General features: G+C 40.5%; 1 protein-coding gene across 5 annotated transcripts in view; it reads left to right on the top strand.

Annotated features, from left to right (window-relative positions):
• KCNQ5 (potassium voltage-gated channel subfamily Q member 5) overlaps positions 1–16,453 on the top strand; it is a 302,911-nt gene that overhangs the window by 197,063 nt on the left and 89,395 nt on the right. For all 5 annotated transcript variants that reach the window (XM_059833319.1, XM_059833303.1, XM_059833299.1 and 2 more), the window contains exon 2: positions 16,045–16,135. In XM_059833319.1, coding sequence (XP_059689302.1) covers positions 16,045–16,135 — 91 coding nt within the window. The remainder of the gene's footprint in view (positions 1–16,044; positions 16,136–16,453) is intronic.

The following is a 16,453-nucleotide window of genomic DNA, read 5'->3' as shown; positions in this document are numbered from 1 at the left end:
TCTGGTCCACTGCGATCGTCCGGACGGTGAATGGCAAAGCACTTCATTGCAATGTTTGTTCCATGACAAAGCAGACTTGCATGCACTTTCATTACTAAGTTTACATTTTTTAGAAATTCTGAAAAATCAAACTATTTAAAGAAACTTCAAGGTGCTTCATTTAGCTGTTAGCTGATGCACATTCAACCAGCCAAAGGCTTCCTGAGGCTCTAGGGAACAGGCTGTAATAAGAGCAAAACTGAAAATATGGGAACAAATCAAAACTGTCATTTTGCCTTCAGTCTTTATAAGTGTTTTCTGTCTAAAGACATTCTCATTTTGTTTTTTCCTGCTATTGTGAAATTGAATTTTTCAGAAGCAGCTTTGATAATACTGTTATGTCCTCAGCAAGATGATTAGAAGTGAAACTCAGGCATAAGTGCTTCAATTGACAGCAACCAAGCGAGAGGGTTTGCAGTTTTTCTTTTTGTCCACAAAGGAAAATCAACCAAATACTTTTGGTCCCACCCTCCCCTTTCCTCTGAAGCAAAGGGCTGTGACAACAACTAGGGACAGGCCACTGGATGCATGCAAGGCAGGTGTCTAAAATAGTACCAAGAAAGCTTTCTTAGATGCCTGCATTTCACTTCTTACTGGAGATCAAATGGGTCAGCCTGGAGTCAAGAAGAAGTCTTCCTGCAGTTCGAATTGTCAGGGACCCAGAAGGTATTTTGGACTTTCTTAGCAGCCAGGCCATGGTCTGCCCGTTGCAATCCTGTGGTCCTCCCTATATGGGGCTTGTAGCTGCAGGGCCCTGTGAACGGGCTGTGCTCTTCCCAGGTCCTGAAGGCACAGAAAAGCTCAGTCTTCTGAAGTGTGGCGGTGGCCAGTACCATTCAGAAACCTGGCTAAGTGATGTCATGGTCACTCCCAGTCATAAGCTCTAAGACATATGTGAATATTCATTTTTTAAAGTAATTCTCTCTGTTTACCTACGTACTTATAAAAGCACTACAGCCACCCCTGGATACGTGCGTGTTACAGCACACTGGCTGAAGTGGCCTTTTCGTCTTTCAAATATATCCTATAGGTATCTCATTACCTCAATATCGCCATTCTTCATCTAAAGCCAAAACAGCTGATAAGGTAGGTGGGTGCAGCGTGTGACCAGCTGCGCCATGGCCACAGGTAGAAGAAACACATTGTGGAAAGACAGAACGCAGGCTGGTAAAGAGGTGATAAATACATTTCCAAATGAAAGTGCGGTACTACTGAACATCTGAATCTGTGCCTGGGCATTTAATTACTGGCTTGAGCCTCAGAAGTGCTCCGCAGGCAAACTGGGACTCCTGAGTATGTCTGCCCCTCAAAACATCTACTCAGGGCTTTTGTATCTGCAAATACCAGCTAATAGCTGGAAAATCCTTCAGTGCTGGGCAAGAGATAATAATTTATATATAATCAATGTAGCATTAACATGCATCCTCGTTTTTTACTTCAGTGACCCACGTTTGGTGGGATTTTTTGCATTTTCAGTAATATAAAATAAAACCCACTGACAAACCAAAAGGAGTATGAACAAATAAGTCGAGCTGTATACAAAGTAAACCATGTCTATCATTATAGTAAAAACAGCATTTTAGCTTTGTTCTTGCCTGGGTTGCAGGAAAAATAACAGGCAAAATAAAAGGAAAGAGAGTGCCAAGAATAGCAATCTGGAAAATGAGGATACAGAGAACTGTGAGACTATTTTAGGTTGAGAGACCTTGATAGCTGACCTCAGTGCTTCAATGTTAGGTTTACAGATCTTCAACCGAAAGGTATGAAGTGAGGTTATTGGGGTAAGGAGGTGATAGCTATAAGAGATTAGCACCAGGAGGACAAGGATGCAGACCAACCTGTCATCCCAGCCCATCAAACCACCTGCTGAAAGCAAGTTCAATTACATCAGCTTGCTCAGGACCGTGCCCAGTCGAGTGGCGGACAAGATAACTGCTGGAGGTCCCTTCCAGCTGACATGAGACTGTGATTTTTATGAATTCCCCTTGTAAAAGAAGCCAGCGTAACTTTAGTTTTGTTGAAGATTAATATGATGGTTTTAACAGACAGGTCCTTGGTTATTTATTTGCCTGTGATTGTCTGAGCTTGGTGATGCTCTGGGCATACTGCAAAACTATTTATTTCATACAGTCTTATAGGAAGGTTTGACTAAATGATCTTGTTAAGTTGAAAACGGTCTCTGTTGCTTTGGTATATTGGTTGATTGGGTTACTTTTTCATCTGTGCGCTCTCATATGGCTGGATGGATACTGTTGCACGACTTTTTGGTTAAATCAAGATGCCTAGTCCTGCTCAGCATTTATTCTTTAAATTTACATAAATAAATGTTCATAACAGGTCACAAAATATATGAAAAGAAAAAAGTTCAGCTAGCAGAACTTGGTTTTTACAGACAAATATATACAACATTTTTGGCTCACCCTGAATCCACTCTTTTGCTTGTCAAGTTTCTTGAGCAATTAGGAGACATGCAGACATGCATCTCTGCTGGAAGGAGAAAAACACTGCTCTCACTACAAGGCGGTGCAGTCAGCTGGTGTATCTCAGCTAAGAACAATTCCTGGCTATGAGTGCTCTGTTCGGGTTCCATACATAGCTTAAGTCACTCCTAGCCTAGGAAGGACCAATTCTCAACTCTCACAAGCTTCTCGTGTACACTTGTATCAACTTTTTGAAGACAGTTAAGCTTTTTTAGACTCTCATAGACTCAGAATTTGCAAAAGCCCTACAGTGCCTATCCTGTCTTAATTTTTAATGTGAATCTCGATGAATTGTAAGAGGCCAAAATATCATGTCTGTCTGCTCCACATTCCTAATATAGGGAAACAACACTACTTTGTCTCTTGATGGAGTTGTCTGGACTGAGTACACTGAGGCTGTAAGGTGCTGGTGATGGGAGTCATAGAGGTACAGCAGAGAGATGTTCCCTTGGCACTCGCACAGCCAGGAATCGTTCTTAGTTGAGGTACACCAACTAACTGCACCTCCTTGTGGTGTGAGTGGTGTTTTCCTCCTTCCAGCAGAGATGCATGTCTGCCTGTCACCTGGATGCAGGAAATTGCAATCCTGTTCACCAGGACGTTCCATGCAACTACTGAAGGCTAGTACTTTGTATACTGGAGCTCCAGAAAACTGACTTTAACTGTGTGGTTAACAAAGGCATCTCCAGGGCTTCTTCTCCAACCTTGAAGCATACAGTCAGTGTTTGGAAGTATATACTCGCAATCATCTCTTACTAAACTATGCACATGGTCATAGAATCATAGAATGGTTTGGGGTGGCAGGGACCTTTAAAGACCATCTAGTCCAACCAGCCTGCTGTGGGCAAGGACGTCTTCCACTTGATCAGGTTGCTCAAAGCCTCATCCAATCTGACCTTGAACACTTGAGTAAGTGCTTACAGGATAAGCATCTGTGAAAGGAAACTGGTATGCTAAAGTAGAATCCATATAAAGTTATCTCTGTGCCTGTAATATGTCTTAAAAACACAAACTTGTTTCACACTAATTTCTGAGCAGGACAATTTTGGCAAAGAGTGCAAGCCACTGTAAGATAAAATATTGGAAAGTAAAAGCACCATCATATGTTGTTTCAAACAGACAAGCAGCAGCTTTAATGTGTTTAAGAAGCACAAAGGGCAAGTTTTTCCCCATATGGAAAAATAAGTGATCACTTTGTGTATTTAACATTCTGCATAAGCACAATAGTTGTTTCAGAACCTTTACAACTCAGCATGTAATAAAATAACTCATTATCGGAACAGAAATATTATTGTTGCCAAAGCAATGTATAAGCATACCATTGGCACGCAGAAGCCAGACATGTGAGCAGCAGCCGACTTCCTCACAAACATCCCAGGAGAGGCAGGTCCTGCTGCAGGCACACAAGATGCTGCCCTTCCACGCCACTGCATTTCCCCACAGTATTCTCCTAGAGAAGCTGGCGGCCTGTGGTTTAGACAGGTACACTCTTCGCTGGGTAAAAAACTGGCTGGATGGCCGAGCCCAGAGGGTTGTGGTGAATGGGGTGAAATCCAGCTGGCGGCCGGTCACAAGCGGAGTCCCCCAGGGCTCGGTTTTGGGACCGGTCTTGTTTAATATCTTCATTGATGATCTGGATGAGGGGATAGAGTGCTCCCTCAGCAAGTTTGCAGATGACACCAAGTTGGGAGGGAGTGTTGATCTGCTTGAGGGTAGGAAGGCTCTGCAGAGGGATCTGGACAGGCTGGATCGATGGGCTGAGGCCAACCGGATGAAGTTCAATAAGGCCAAGTGCCGGGTTCTACACTTCGGCCACAACAACCCCAGGCAACGCTACAGGCTTGGGGATGAGTGGCTGGAAAGTTCCCCTGCAGAAAAGGACCTGGGGGTGTTGATCGACACCCGGCTGAATATGAGCCAGCAGTGTGCCCAGGTGGCCAAGAAGGCCAACGGCATCCTGGCTTGCATCAGAAATGGTGTGGCCAGCAGGAGCAGGGAGGTGATCATGCCTCTGTACTCGGCTCTGGTGAGGCCGCACCTCGAATACTGTGTTCAGTTTTGGGCCCCTCACTACAAGAAGGACATTGAGGTGCTGGAGTGTGTGCAGAGAAGGGCGACGAAGCTGGTGAGGGGTCTGGAACACAAGTCTTATGAGGAGCGGCTGAGCGAGCTGGGGTTGTTTAGCCTGGAGAAGAGGAGGCTGAGGGGAGACCTCATCGCTCTCTACAACTACCTGAAAGGGGGTTGCAGAGAGGTGGGTGTTGGTCTCTTCTCCCAAGTGACTAGTGACAGGACTAGAGGAAATGGCCTCAAGTTGCGACAGGGGAGGTTCAGGCTAGACATTAGGAAAAAGTTCTTCACTGAGAGAGTGGTGAAACACTGGAATAGGCTGCCCAGGGAGGTGGTAGAGTCACCCTCCCTGGAGGTATTCAAGGAGCGTGTGGATGTGGCATTGTGGGATGTAGCTTGATGGACATGGTGCTGTGTGGTGTTGGGTGGGTTGTGGCTTGTTATTGTTGTTGTGTGGCGTGGGTTTTGTGGTTGTGTTGTGTTTTTTGTTTTTTTTTTTTTGTGGGTTTTTTGATGTTGTGTGTTGTGGGTTTCCCCCCTCCCCCCCCACCCCCCCCCCCCCACCCCCACCCCCAGGTTGGACTCGATGATCTTACAGGTCTTTTCCAACCGTACTGATTCTGTGATTCTGTGATTCTGTGCATGCAGCCACTGCTGGTGTGCTTAGCAGTGGTACGTTGTAGGGACTTCAGAATATCTTGTTTGATGCACGGAAGAAATTATATAGCCCTCTTTCCAATTGCAATGATTATGAGATAAAAGACCCTGAAAAATAGAGGAAAATGAGTCACATCACTGGGCTTTGACTGGAGAGACTCAGACAGAATAAAGCCTCATTCTGAAAAGTGTTACATCTTGCTTTAGGTCACTGCGTGAACTGTTCTGTTCTGTTCTCAAAGCAGTGTGTGATATAAAACCACAAGCTGTTTGTTGTACCCACCTCAGCAAGGCCTAGTGCTTGACAAAGTGCATATCTGCTCTTTGCTTTTAAACGCTAAGAAACTTAAAGCATACAAGGAAATGGGTGAACACCCCACTTCCCCCCATTTTTGAGACTTTGTGCTGCTTTCATGTCGATATCATATGGATGAGCATAGAACCCCATGGAGAGAGGAAATAAGTGTTGCTATAAATACATTAAACCCAGGAAACTCTCATCGTCATTTGAACCCTTCAAGATGCAATTATTCTTCTTTTGCAGTCTCACGTGCTTCTGCCATCAGGTCCTGGTCTGTTAGTACTGCTGCCTAACAACAAGAAAGGGCACTTCAGATTCCAGAAAGTACAGAACTTATTTAGATTAAGGAAGACAAGACTAATGGTGCGGTATAAAACTGAACACCCTCAAGCTAAAGTGCAGTGATTGATTCTTAGAAGTAAGTTTAATACTAACAATGCATTATGTTGGAAAAATATTCTGGTTTCCATTTATATCCTTATTTACTACTGGGAGAAAACTGTAGGAAACTAACAGGATTCTCTTTGCTCTGGTGATATTTATGAGTCAGCTCATAATTCCCAACAAAAGCCATACTTCCACTGAAGTCAACTGTAAGGTTTCAGTAAAGACCAAAGCCCAGCTATTAGCTAACAGGAGTAAATTCAGTTAGAGAAAGAAGACCTAGGTCTTGGTACGCTGAAGAAATTTTCAAAAACATTTATTCTTGATGCCATTATGACATTATTCTGCTAAGTTTAATGAGCCCTGGCTTTTGTGGCTGCTTAGAGTTCTGTGGTAGCTGTGAGGGGTGTTGGGGCTATAAGGTAGCCTGGACTTTTAAATACTGTGTTACGCTTACCATTTTTTGAAATTCTGTCCTGAATATATGGTTTTGTCCAGGATAGACTTGTTCTTTCATCCTCATTCTCCTGAATGGAGTGTTTAAAAATATTCTTCTATTTCAGTATATTAAAAAGGTGATAAATCATTCCTGTCTTAATCAACCTGCTGAATGAAGGCATCAGAAAGTGAGCAGATTAACTGGTATTTGTCATTTTTAATCATTTTGTACCATTTCTCCCACAGCCATCACAGGCTGATATAGTGGTGTGATACAATACACAAAAAAACTCTGATGTTTCCACTTAAAATATCTTTCTCTATTACAAAAAAGAAAAAAAAAAAGTGTGGTTTATTGTCTTATCCAGTATTCTGGTAACATGTGAGACTTAATAGCATTTAGTGACAGCAAATAGACTGGAATCCCCATACAAAGCCAAGTATCCCATAGATTCTTCATGTATATCATGAAAGTGAACATTGCTGCCATATTAACTGTGTTATTTTGCAGTCTGGAAAGCTGTTACTGGAGGATTTGTGGGTACTGCTTTGTTCGTTGTGGGTACTACTTTATTCCCATGTCTGGAATAGTAAAAAATTCTAGCAGTAGCCAAGGGTTACTAAGAGGCCCTCTTGAGGGATATGATGAAAAGGAGTTCCTTTTACTCATGTACTGCAGCAGTATATTTGCATGACTGCATTTGAGTGGTCCTTTCCCTTGAAGAACTCCTTTAATTCTCTATGTTACTGACCATACACCACTGAAAACTGAACGAAAAACCAAAGCAAAATCCAATATATAATATACTAGTGGAGAAAAATAGGAGAAATAAGGAGATTGATTTATGTTCCAGAGCTCTTCAATAGGATGGAATATTTTAGGTGAAAATGCACAGCTGATCCTTGGGTGCTTCCCACAGTATCAACCTATCATAGTCATGTTGGGCTAATCGTCTTAATCCCAAATCTTGCAAGTAGTTTAATCCCAAGTATTTTATTAAAATATGCCAAGCAGGCACCTGAATTTGAATGATTAAATTTTCAGTAGACTTTGCCTCTGTCCTTACCTTCAGTTAAGATGTAAAACAATACTGAAATATTCTCATTGATCATAAATTACAGCTCGTATTTTAAATATGCCCTTTTGATAGTGCTTGGGTATGGGCTTAAGTACAATAATGTTTTTTCAACACAATAACTTGACATCCAGAAGTACCTGTCCATAGTAAAAAATGTACTAGCAAGTCCAGCAAAAGATTTCATCCAGATACATGCTAACTCCCAGACCATACTCAGGAGTTGTCTAGGAAAGTGTTATTTTACCCAGGCCAAAAGGATGCTAGTGGCAGTCCTCACCATTAAATGGTGAGCGTAGACCATCAGGAGCCATCAGGAGTAACAGTGCCATTCCCTGGCACGGTGTGATTTACTAGGGGTCTAGCTGAGTCACACTGAGTGGGATTAACTCCAGAGGCTAAGTTAGACAGTCTTTTTTTCCCAACCCGGTATGGTTTCTACTTCGTTTTAGCTGCCAAAGCCATGGCACTGTTAGCCACTGATGGATGATTAGATAATGAAGGTGAGTGATGTCTGGCCCCATTACAATCAATCATGCCTTAGCTTCACCAGCGCCACAGCTGCACTCCCAGCACTGAGCGAAGAGGAGAATGTTACTTGTGACATAACAAATACCCAGCAATCCTACAATTCTTCTGTTCTTTTGATTTTGCTCTCTTACTTCAAAAAACCAAACATGTGGTAGTGGCAGTATTTCTATCTTAAAATCTGAAGACCTGAAAAGCTGATGTTGAAGGGGATTATGCTGGGGATTACCATAACACATTTCTTTCTTACACATCTACACTTTTCCTATATTAAGGATTATTTTTCTGGTTAGCAAGAGATCTGAGTACAGTGTGTTAACAAACACTTTTACAGAAGAAGGTTATTTGAGTATTTCCCTTTACCCTAGATTGTGGACAAGGTTGGAATAAATAGACTGCAATGGTCAAATGATTTTACAAAAAAGATTATGCAGTGGTTTTAATTTCTCCAGCTTCATACTGTAACTCTTTTAATTTTCTCCATTGCATTACAACAAAGTTTTTATCTTAATTTTGTATATGTTCTAAAAAACTACATAAATGCTGCAGCCAGAGCTCAGTGATAAATACAACATAGTTTCTATTCGTATTTTAAATTAATTTTCTCGGGAAATATCTGTGGTGAAGCAAAGGTTGCTAGGTGAGCTACCAGACTTGTCTTTGGGATTTAGGTCTATTTGATGCGAAACAAAAATACCTACAGACTTGTCTAAATACAAATTTTATTTACTAAATTAAGCATTCACATCTGAAAATTTTGGTCTACAAAAAGACCTGCTCTTTGGGTGTGATAAAAGAAGGGTTTTGTCATTTTTTACAGATTTGAGGCACCTGTAAGTGCAAACAAGGATCCTGGGATGCAAATCAGTGTTACGCTTCCCAATCTTTAAAACAGTTAAAATCTGGAAGAACATATGCTTTATTCTTATTTTTGTGTCAAAAATGTCTCCTGTTGAAGCCAATGAAAACCTTTTAGAAAATATCTAGGTCACAAGTCTCTTTGAGCATTAAACCCGTCAGAATAAGCATTTCTTGTTTTGTTTTGTTTTGTTTCTTTTAAGCTGATGTGCTTGCTCAGGGAAGAATGATGCCTGCTTTATAGATCCCTGGAGAAATTTACCTTGATGTTTTATTTTTTGTCTATGATGGAATGGATTATCAAATGTGCGTTTAATGACACTTTGATTGGTATCCCATAGGTATCTGTGCTGTTTCATTTGCTTGGTTTTGATTACATGTCCTGTTATAACCTTTTCATTCTTTGTCAATATAAGCCAAATACAATCACTTAGCAGACACTGCTAAAAATATGACTCCTTAAAAATATCACAGAAAAGGTCAATTTAGGTTGACAACGCTTTTTTTGACACTGCAAACTAAAACTCTTTCATACTTGATGAACTGTTCTAATTTTTAGAATGAACAAACATCCCATAGAGGAATGAAAAATAAAATGTTGCTTGAATAATATTTATTCATCAGAGCCTGACAAAACTCACCTTTCTAAACAAGTTGCTTCAACAACAGCAAGTTCAGTTCTTAGAAAATTTCAGACATGAAATTCAGTTCAAATTTCTATATTTCAGAAAAAGGTAACAATTAATCCAAAGAAAGAATATATAAAAAGCTAGTTTTGCTCCAATTCTTTTTTTATCTCAAAAATTGTTTTTCAAGTTTCCTATCCAGTTTACTTTCACATTTTAAGACAATGAGGTCTTCATACTCCATCTCTCCATAGACAGGGTTGTGTAATTTCTGGGGAGAAGGCAGCACAGTATCAAGCCCTTAAGTGTTACACTCTTCCACTTGAAGAAAAGGTTGAAGTGCAAGTCATTTTAAAGAAAGCCTACAGGAGAAATTTATGAGCTTTTTCTATGGGAGAGCTCTTATTCTCCATGAGGCTTTTGTCAAACATTTTTAACAAATTGTAATAACCTTTGTCGTATCTCATTTTCTTGCATAAACAAGTCACATTGAAACTGTAAATGATGGAAAATTTAATCCACATGGCTTGCACTATCAAAACTGTTAAACTGTATTCTTTTCCACCATGTCAGCAGTGCATTATCTGCTTTATAGAAATGTTGAAAAGATTACTTTTTAAGGGAGATACCACAGGACCTGCGTAAATGTCCTCCTCACGCCTGCATCAGCCGACGTTTTCACTTTCAGTTCTTCCTGAAGCTAGGAAAATGCTCCAGCGTTTCTTTCTCTGCATCCTATTGGAGAGGATGTTTCCACCCACCTCCAAGACCTGTCTGCTCAGAGATGCCAGGAAGCACACTGAGGCTGACGGGAGCTGTCAGGTTTCTGCTGCCTTCCTGTCTTGAGTATGCACATCTGCTCCAGGATGCAACATGGTACACCAGCTCTCAGTCTAACAGCAGGCATACTTTCTGCCCTATGGGAATTTAGTGCCTTGCAAATCGTCTGTCTCTATAACAGTAACTCCTAGCCCAGGAGAGGCTGTTTTAATCTGTCCCCATCAACTCCGCGGCACACTGAAGCTGTGAAGTCTCCCTTTCTCACACACCAAGAGGGGTGAGAGTGCTGACAGCATCTAGCCGAGGTAGGGACCTCGTGCAGGGCAACCTGCTTAGCAAATGTCTGTCTGTGCTTTTTGTGAGAACTATTCACCAAAACTAATAGTCCCAGCAAAAGTATTACAGTGCCATGAATGACTGTCTCTTTCCTTCGTTTCTTTATCGGGTTTTTACTGGGTATTGTATTCACTTACCTAAACCTGTAATGGATCTATTGGTGCTATACATCCAGTATAAACTTCAGCACATTTATTTATCTAATACCTCACACAGATTTTATGCATTCAAGAATTAAAAAGTCACTTAAAGGTGATACTTGGGTACTCAATCCAGTAAGATCATGATCACTGTTAAGAAAACATGGGCACTGCTCCTGGCTGTGGGAAGGAGTTACTTATGGAGGGGGTCTAATAGCTTCTTCGTAGACTCAGACCTCATGAACGCAAACAACTTTCTGTAAGTTTGCAAGCAACTGCATTAGTTCTGACTTTGTACCAGTGGGAAAAGTAAGAGCTACTTTTTGGTCATAGTTAAAGTTAGCAAAAGCTTTCAAACATTTTCTACCTTCCATACAAAATCCAGGATAATGGCACTGCCAATGGTTTGCAAACAGTTTTGGTCATAATCCTGAATGTCCTTGCATTTATGGGGATTAAATCAGACCTCAAATAATACTGCAACATAACTCTGGTGGTCTAAGCGCTTAATTATGTCACTTTAACAGTGATACATTTTTATTATTTACAGAAGAGGTCATAAAACTGTTTGCAGATGTTTAACTTTTGATTATTTTAATTCTAGCAGTAAATAATGTAGCAAAATAGCTTTTAAAGATCTTCCCTGAGTGTGTTTTTTATGCTTACGATATTCCCTGAGTAATATTTTAACAATTGCTTTAAGGTGAACATCCTCTTCCATATGAACAGCCCTTAAATCACAAACGATAGTAAAATTCTCTTGAAAATTAAATAAATGGAGAATTGGTAGTTCCTAATTAACCAGTAAGAAAAGTTTATGAGGGGCGGATTGAATAAATATCAAAGCTTCTGAGTTATATTATCTTTCATAAATTGGCTTTTCTCCAATTAGTGTATGCTTTCAGAAGCAGGGGAATAAGATGAAAGGATCTGCATCAAAATTATTACTGCTGAAACAAAATAGAAGTTGCTGCTTTTGATAAAATACAAGACTATGGCAGTGCTTGAATAATTTTATGGGAAGTTACTGCCTAAAGCATATGTTTTACTGTCTGATACTGAATGCATGAGGAAAGACCATCTTTTTTTTTCAGCCTGAACAAATATATGATCCAGATTGAACCACTAGAGGCCAAATATAATTGCTTTGTGTTTTGCTTTGTACTACTCTCTACCTACAGCAGCCTCTTCTTGTATAGTATGTATCATAGCACACAGTTCAAATCCTGGCATTCAGAAAGACTTTTTCCCCTATTGATGGTTATAAAATGACTATCCAGGGCTTAATGCAATCCTCTACACTTCATCTGTCACTGGAGAAATAGTTCATGATAGGAAAGAACAACCTCTGATACACTTTGACCACCGCGGTGTTTGAACCTTAGGGATTTATTTTTGCTGGACAGATCCTTGTTTAATGCCCAGCCAGGTGAAAGGCGTTGCTGTATCCCCCATGCCTTCAGTTCTTGCTGGGGAAAAAGAGAGCTGCTTTCTTTGCATGGCTGGAGTAAACAGGTCAAATTAAAAAAGGTAAAAATGAATCCTGACTATTGGTTTACTTGAAGGAAAGCACATCAGTGGTAAATAAACTACAGAAAATATTCCAGAACACTTAATCCTTTTACTTTTGTTGCTAGTGTTGTGTTTTACAGCACCTAAAAGTATGCTTTTAGTTTTGCAAGGCTGATAGGACTGGGTTTCTCCCCTCCCCCAAAGTGCTTACAGTCTAATTTTAGACATAATATGCTGAATGGCAGTAAAAAAGTGTTCAGTGTTGGAGGGAGGAATGAGGGATAGTGGGGCAAGATTTGAGTCTGTGGGTGGATAAATGCAAACATTTTTCTTTTGTTCTGTAATAATAATAATTAATAACAATGCTCCGTTCCTTGTAGAGTTTCTGGAAAAACTGAGAACAAAAGGTTATAGAGGTTTGGAAAAATATCTTTCCAAGACTTCTTATGTATTGCTGTGAGGATTGTTTCTGGTTTTCATGGATAACCTGCAGAACTATGTCTACCAGGTGCTAATCTAAACTGCACCTGGCTTTCCTGAATATTTACCTTTCTTTTGATTAATACACTGCTTAACTGTACTCGTTCCCTCTCCTGACTCACTTTTCCCATCTATCATGAATTAACACTTTGCCCACAGTGATCCTCTAAATCACAGTCCTGAGGAACTATGGCAAAGCAAGTGGTCGGTGAGTAGAGGATGGTTTTGTGACTGCAGCACTGGGATGGGACTTAAAAAGTTCAGGTTTATTTCACATATAAAGACCTTCTGTGTAGCCTTAGGCAAATCCCTTACCTTTTCTGTGCCGTGGTCTCCAGCTGTGATATGGGAACAACAAGCTTTCTTTTTTCCTGCTGCGTCTGTTTTCTATAATTGTACTACAAGAGACCTCTTCCAAGTGAAAACTTGTATTGTGTGTTTGGACAAGACCCAGTACAACTGGGCCTCCAATTTAGTTGGTATTACTGGAATACAACTAAACAAGAGCAATTTTTAATACCTAAATACAAAGGAAGCAAGAAAATATCATTTTAACTGATTCAGAATTGAAGAAATTCAGCAAAAGAAAATTACATCCTTTTACCGTAAATTCTTAGTCACTTCTTAATTTTATTTTGCCCTCCATGCAAGCCTTAACGAGAAGAAACCACATTTATGCCTATGCCAGTAGGATGTAATTATAGGGGGGTTGTATCTGAAGACTGTAGCAGCTGAAACTACCAGTAATGTTCTGGGAGATTTTCCTGTTTTAAAGAAAGTGGGGGGAAGGGGAGCAAAATTGCTCACATGGTGAATTTTTGTCACTTGAATGAGTTTTTTATGAAACCTTTAAGCATATATATACTGATCTTTACCTTTCTTTAGTCTGGAAGATAGACTTGCCAATGGTATGTGCCAGAGACACCCTTTACCCTCCTGGACACTGTTTTATTTACAGTTCTTGGTAGACCTTATATGAAAGCTCCTACCAAATTTGATTTTCAGAGTAGAACTTCTCCCCAGCAGTTATTTGATACCCCTCAAAATGTGCCTCCAATGTCTTAGCGCATCGCACATCAGATTTTCTGCTAGAAATTCTGAAGAAATGGACTTACATTTTTGTCTAATGTACTTGATATATTACAGCACTACTATATTACAGCACTATGGAAAGTCCATATGTTATAAGGGAGCGAGCAATTTTAGCTCCTGAAGCGCAAGTGGGGACATTAATGTTTGTATCCAGCAGTTAGAACCATAGAAGAATTTAGGTTGGAAAAGGCCTCTTCAGGTCATCTAGTCCATCCTCCTGCTCAAAGCGGAGCTCGCTTCAAAGTCAGACCCGGACCTTTTCCAGCCAGGTTCTGAAATCTCCCAGGAAAGAGATTTCACAGCCTCGCTGGGCAACTTGCTCTGGTGCTGAACCACCTTCACTTTGACTTTTTTTTTTCCTTATGGTTAATAATAATTTTCTTTCCTGCAAATTGTGTCCTCTCTGCTTTCTTTATAACCAGAATTAGATAGCTGAGGGCAGCAGTCAGAGGTCCCAGCCTCCCTTTGTCCAGGCTGGACAAACCCAGCTCTGCTCAGCCCTGCCTGTACATCATGAGTTGCAGCCCCCGAACACCCTGATGCCCCTCCACTGGGCTTGCTTGAGTTTGTCCATCTCTCCCCCATGCTGGGAAGCCCCGAACTGGGCACAGCATTCTAGATGTGGTCTCTCAGATGCCGAACAGTGGGAAATAATCACTTCCCTCAATTTGCTGGATACATTCTTGCTAGTACAGCTCAGCATTTGGTTGGGTTTCATTGCCACAAAAGCACATTGCTGAGTGATGTTCAACTTGGCCACCAGGAACACTTCCCCATGCCCCCCAGTACTTTTCTGAAAAGCTGCTTTCTGTGTCTTCAGAATTCTTGTGTTGGTTAATGGAAACATCATATTGAAGAGCATATGCACCCTCTACATAAATCAGTGAATTCTATGCTTTTTCCCCTTGTCCCTGGAAGACATCTGAGTCCCTTTTGTATCAGGAAGGAGCCATTTGTACTTTCTTGCAGGTATATATCTGCATTAGTTGCAATACCTATTCATGTTGGGTTAGAGCATCTGCTAACAAGAGTCCTAGCAATTAAGACAAAAGCCAAAGGCCTGCCCTTTTTTGGTTGACTCATTGCCCAGCATGACTGACAAGTCTTTTAAGAAGGAAAGTAGCAAAACATTGATAGAATCAATTATTACTACTTGCAAAATCCAGTTCAAGTGCTAGAATTTGAAGTACAGAACATGCACCACCGTGCACTCACTCGCTGCTGATTAGTCAGTTCATGGTATTGTGGGTGAAATGAAGTTCTCTTCTGACTCATTTCATAGATGGTTTCACCAGCACAGTGGCCTTATTATTGGCGATGCAGTACAACAGGAAAGGATGTTCCTTATCATCCACAGTATAGGTCTCACAGCAATACTGGCTGTGCAGGCTCATGTCTGTACACACTACATGTGCTGTATGCTGTAAGGATCAGGCAGGCAGAATTTCTACAGTAATACTGAGTGTTTGCTGCTTCCTTGCAAAGAGATTTAGCAGCATGTCGGTGCTTTGCTTTGCCTGCATGTACTCGTCAGTACCACGAAGCATGCAAGTTCATGCAAGCTCAAAATTGCGGTCACGTTTTCCCGATTGTAATGGCATGACTTGTGTAAGACTTTCTTGATTCACTCCTTCGTTTTAACTTCTTCAATGGATTGTATAATATTAAGTTTGTTCCTAGAATGGAGCCTGGTCATTTAGGGCAGTGATGTCATAACTCAACTACCTCTCAGCTTCTGGTAGTTTATACATGAAGTCTGTTGCTCAGAAGGAAGTTGTTTAAGATTGGCAAAGTCATAGCAGTTAGGTGCAATATGCATCTTAGCTCTTCAACAAGCTTATAGAGCAGATATCTGTGGTCAATTGTGGGAGAAATGATTTTTCAGTCTGGGGAGAGGACTCTCCCATTGGTGATCTTTCTTTAGAGCCACTAAGAGTATCCAGACTGCATAAAGGTACAGGATTGTGATACCAAAAGTAACATTTGTGTATATTGGGTCATTTCTCCAAGAAAATCTTGTGTTTGTTTCCATTAATTCTACCAGTGCTGCTCAGAAGCATGTGGATTTGGTAATGGGCTATTCTAAGGCCTTTAATGAACTAAGTTAAGTAGGGGTTGAATTCCCTTCTATTAATGAAGACTGTTCATTGATAGTCTTCTATTAATGTTATTGAAGTAGGATCAATATAGAGACTGGATCAGGGTTCTGAAAAATATTAACAATTATTAATATTCTTTCTTTTTCAGTTTTCTCCTTGTGTTTGGTTGCTTGATTTTGTCCGTGTTTTCTACTATTCCTGAACACACAAAACTTGCCTCTGGTTGTCTCTTCATTTTGGTAAGTGAAACTTCTAAATACAAGACAGATTTACAGATACTTTTATATACACTCAAATCCTCTCCCAGACCATGGAGAAAATAGTATAACTCCTGAATGCTTTAAGAAACCAGACTTTTCATCAGGATGATGAAAAAATAATAAAATAGAGGATTCCACCATCTTTTTCTTTAAAAACAGGTCAGATTGTATGAAAGTGTTAAATAAAGTACTGTATTGGATCCTCTTCTTTGCTTGAGAATTGCTGTGGTTTATTACTGATAGTTTTTCTACTGCAGTTTGGCAGTGACTGAGCATGAAAGACCTTTGATACTTCTG

Source organism: Gavia stellata, chromosome 2, assembly GCF_030936135.1.
Source record: "Gavia stellata isolate bGavSte3 chromosome 2, bGavSte3.hap2, whole genome shotgun sequence".
Taxonomy (NCBI): Eukaryota; Metazoa; Chordata; class Aves; order Gaviiformes; family Gaviidae; genus Gavia; species Gavia stellata.
This window is presented reverse-complemented; position numbering and strand designations above follow the sequence as displayed.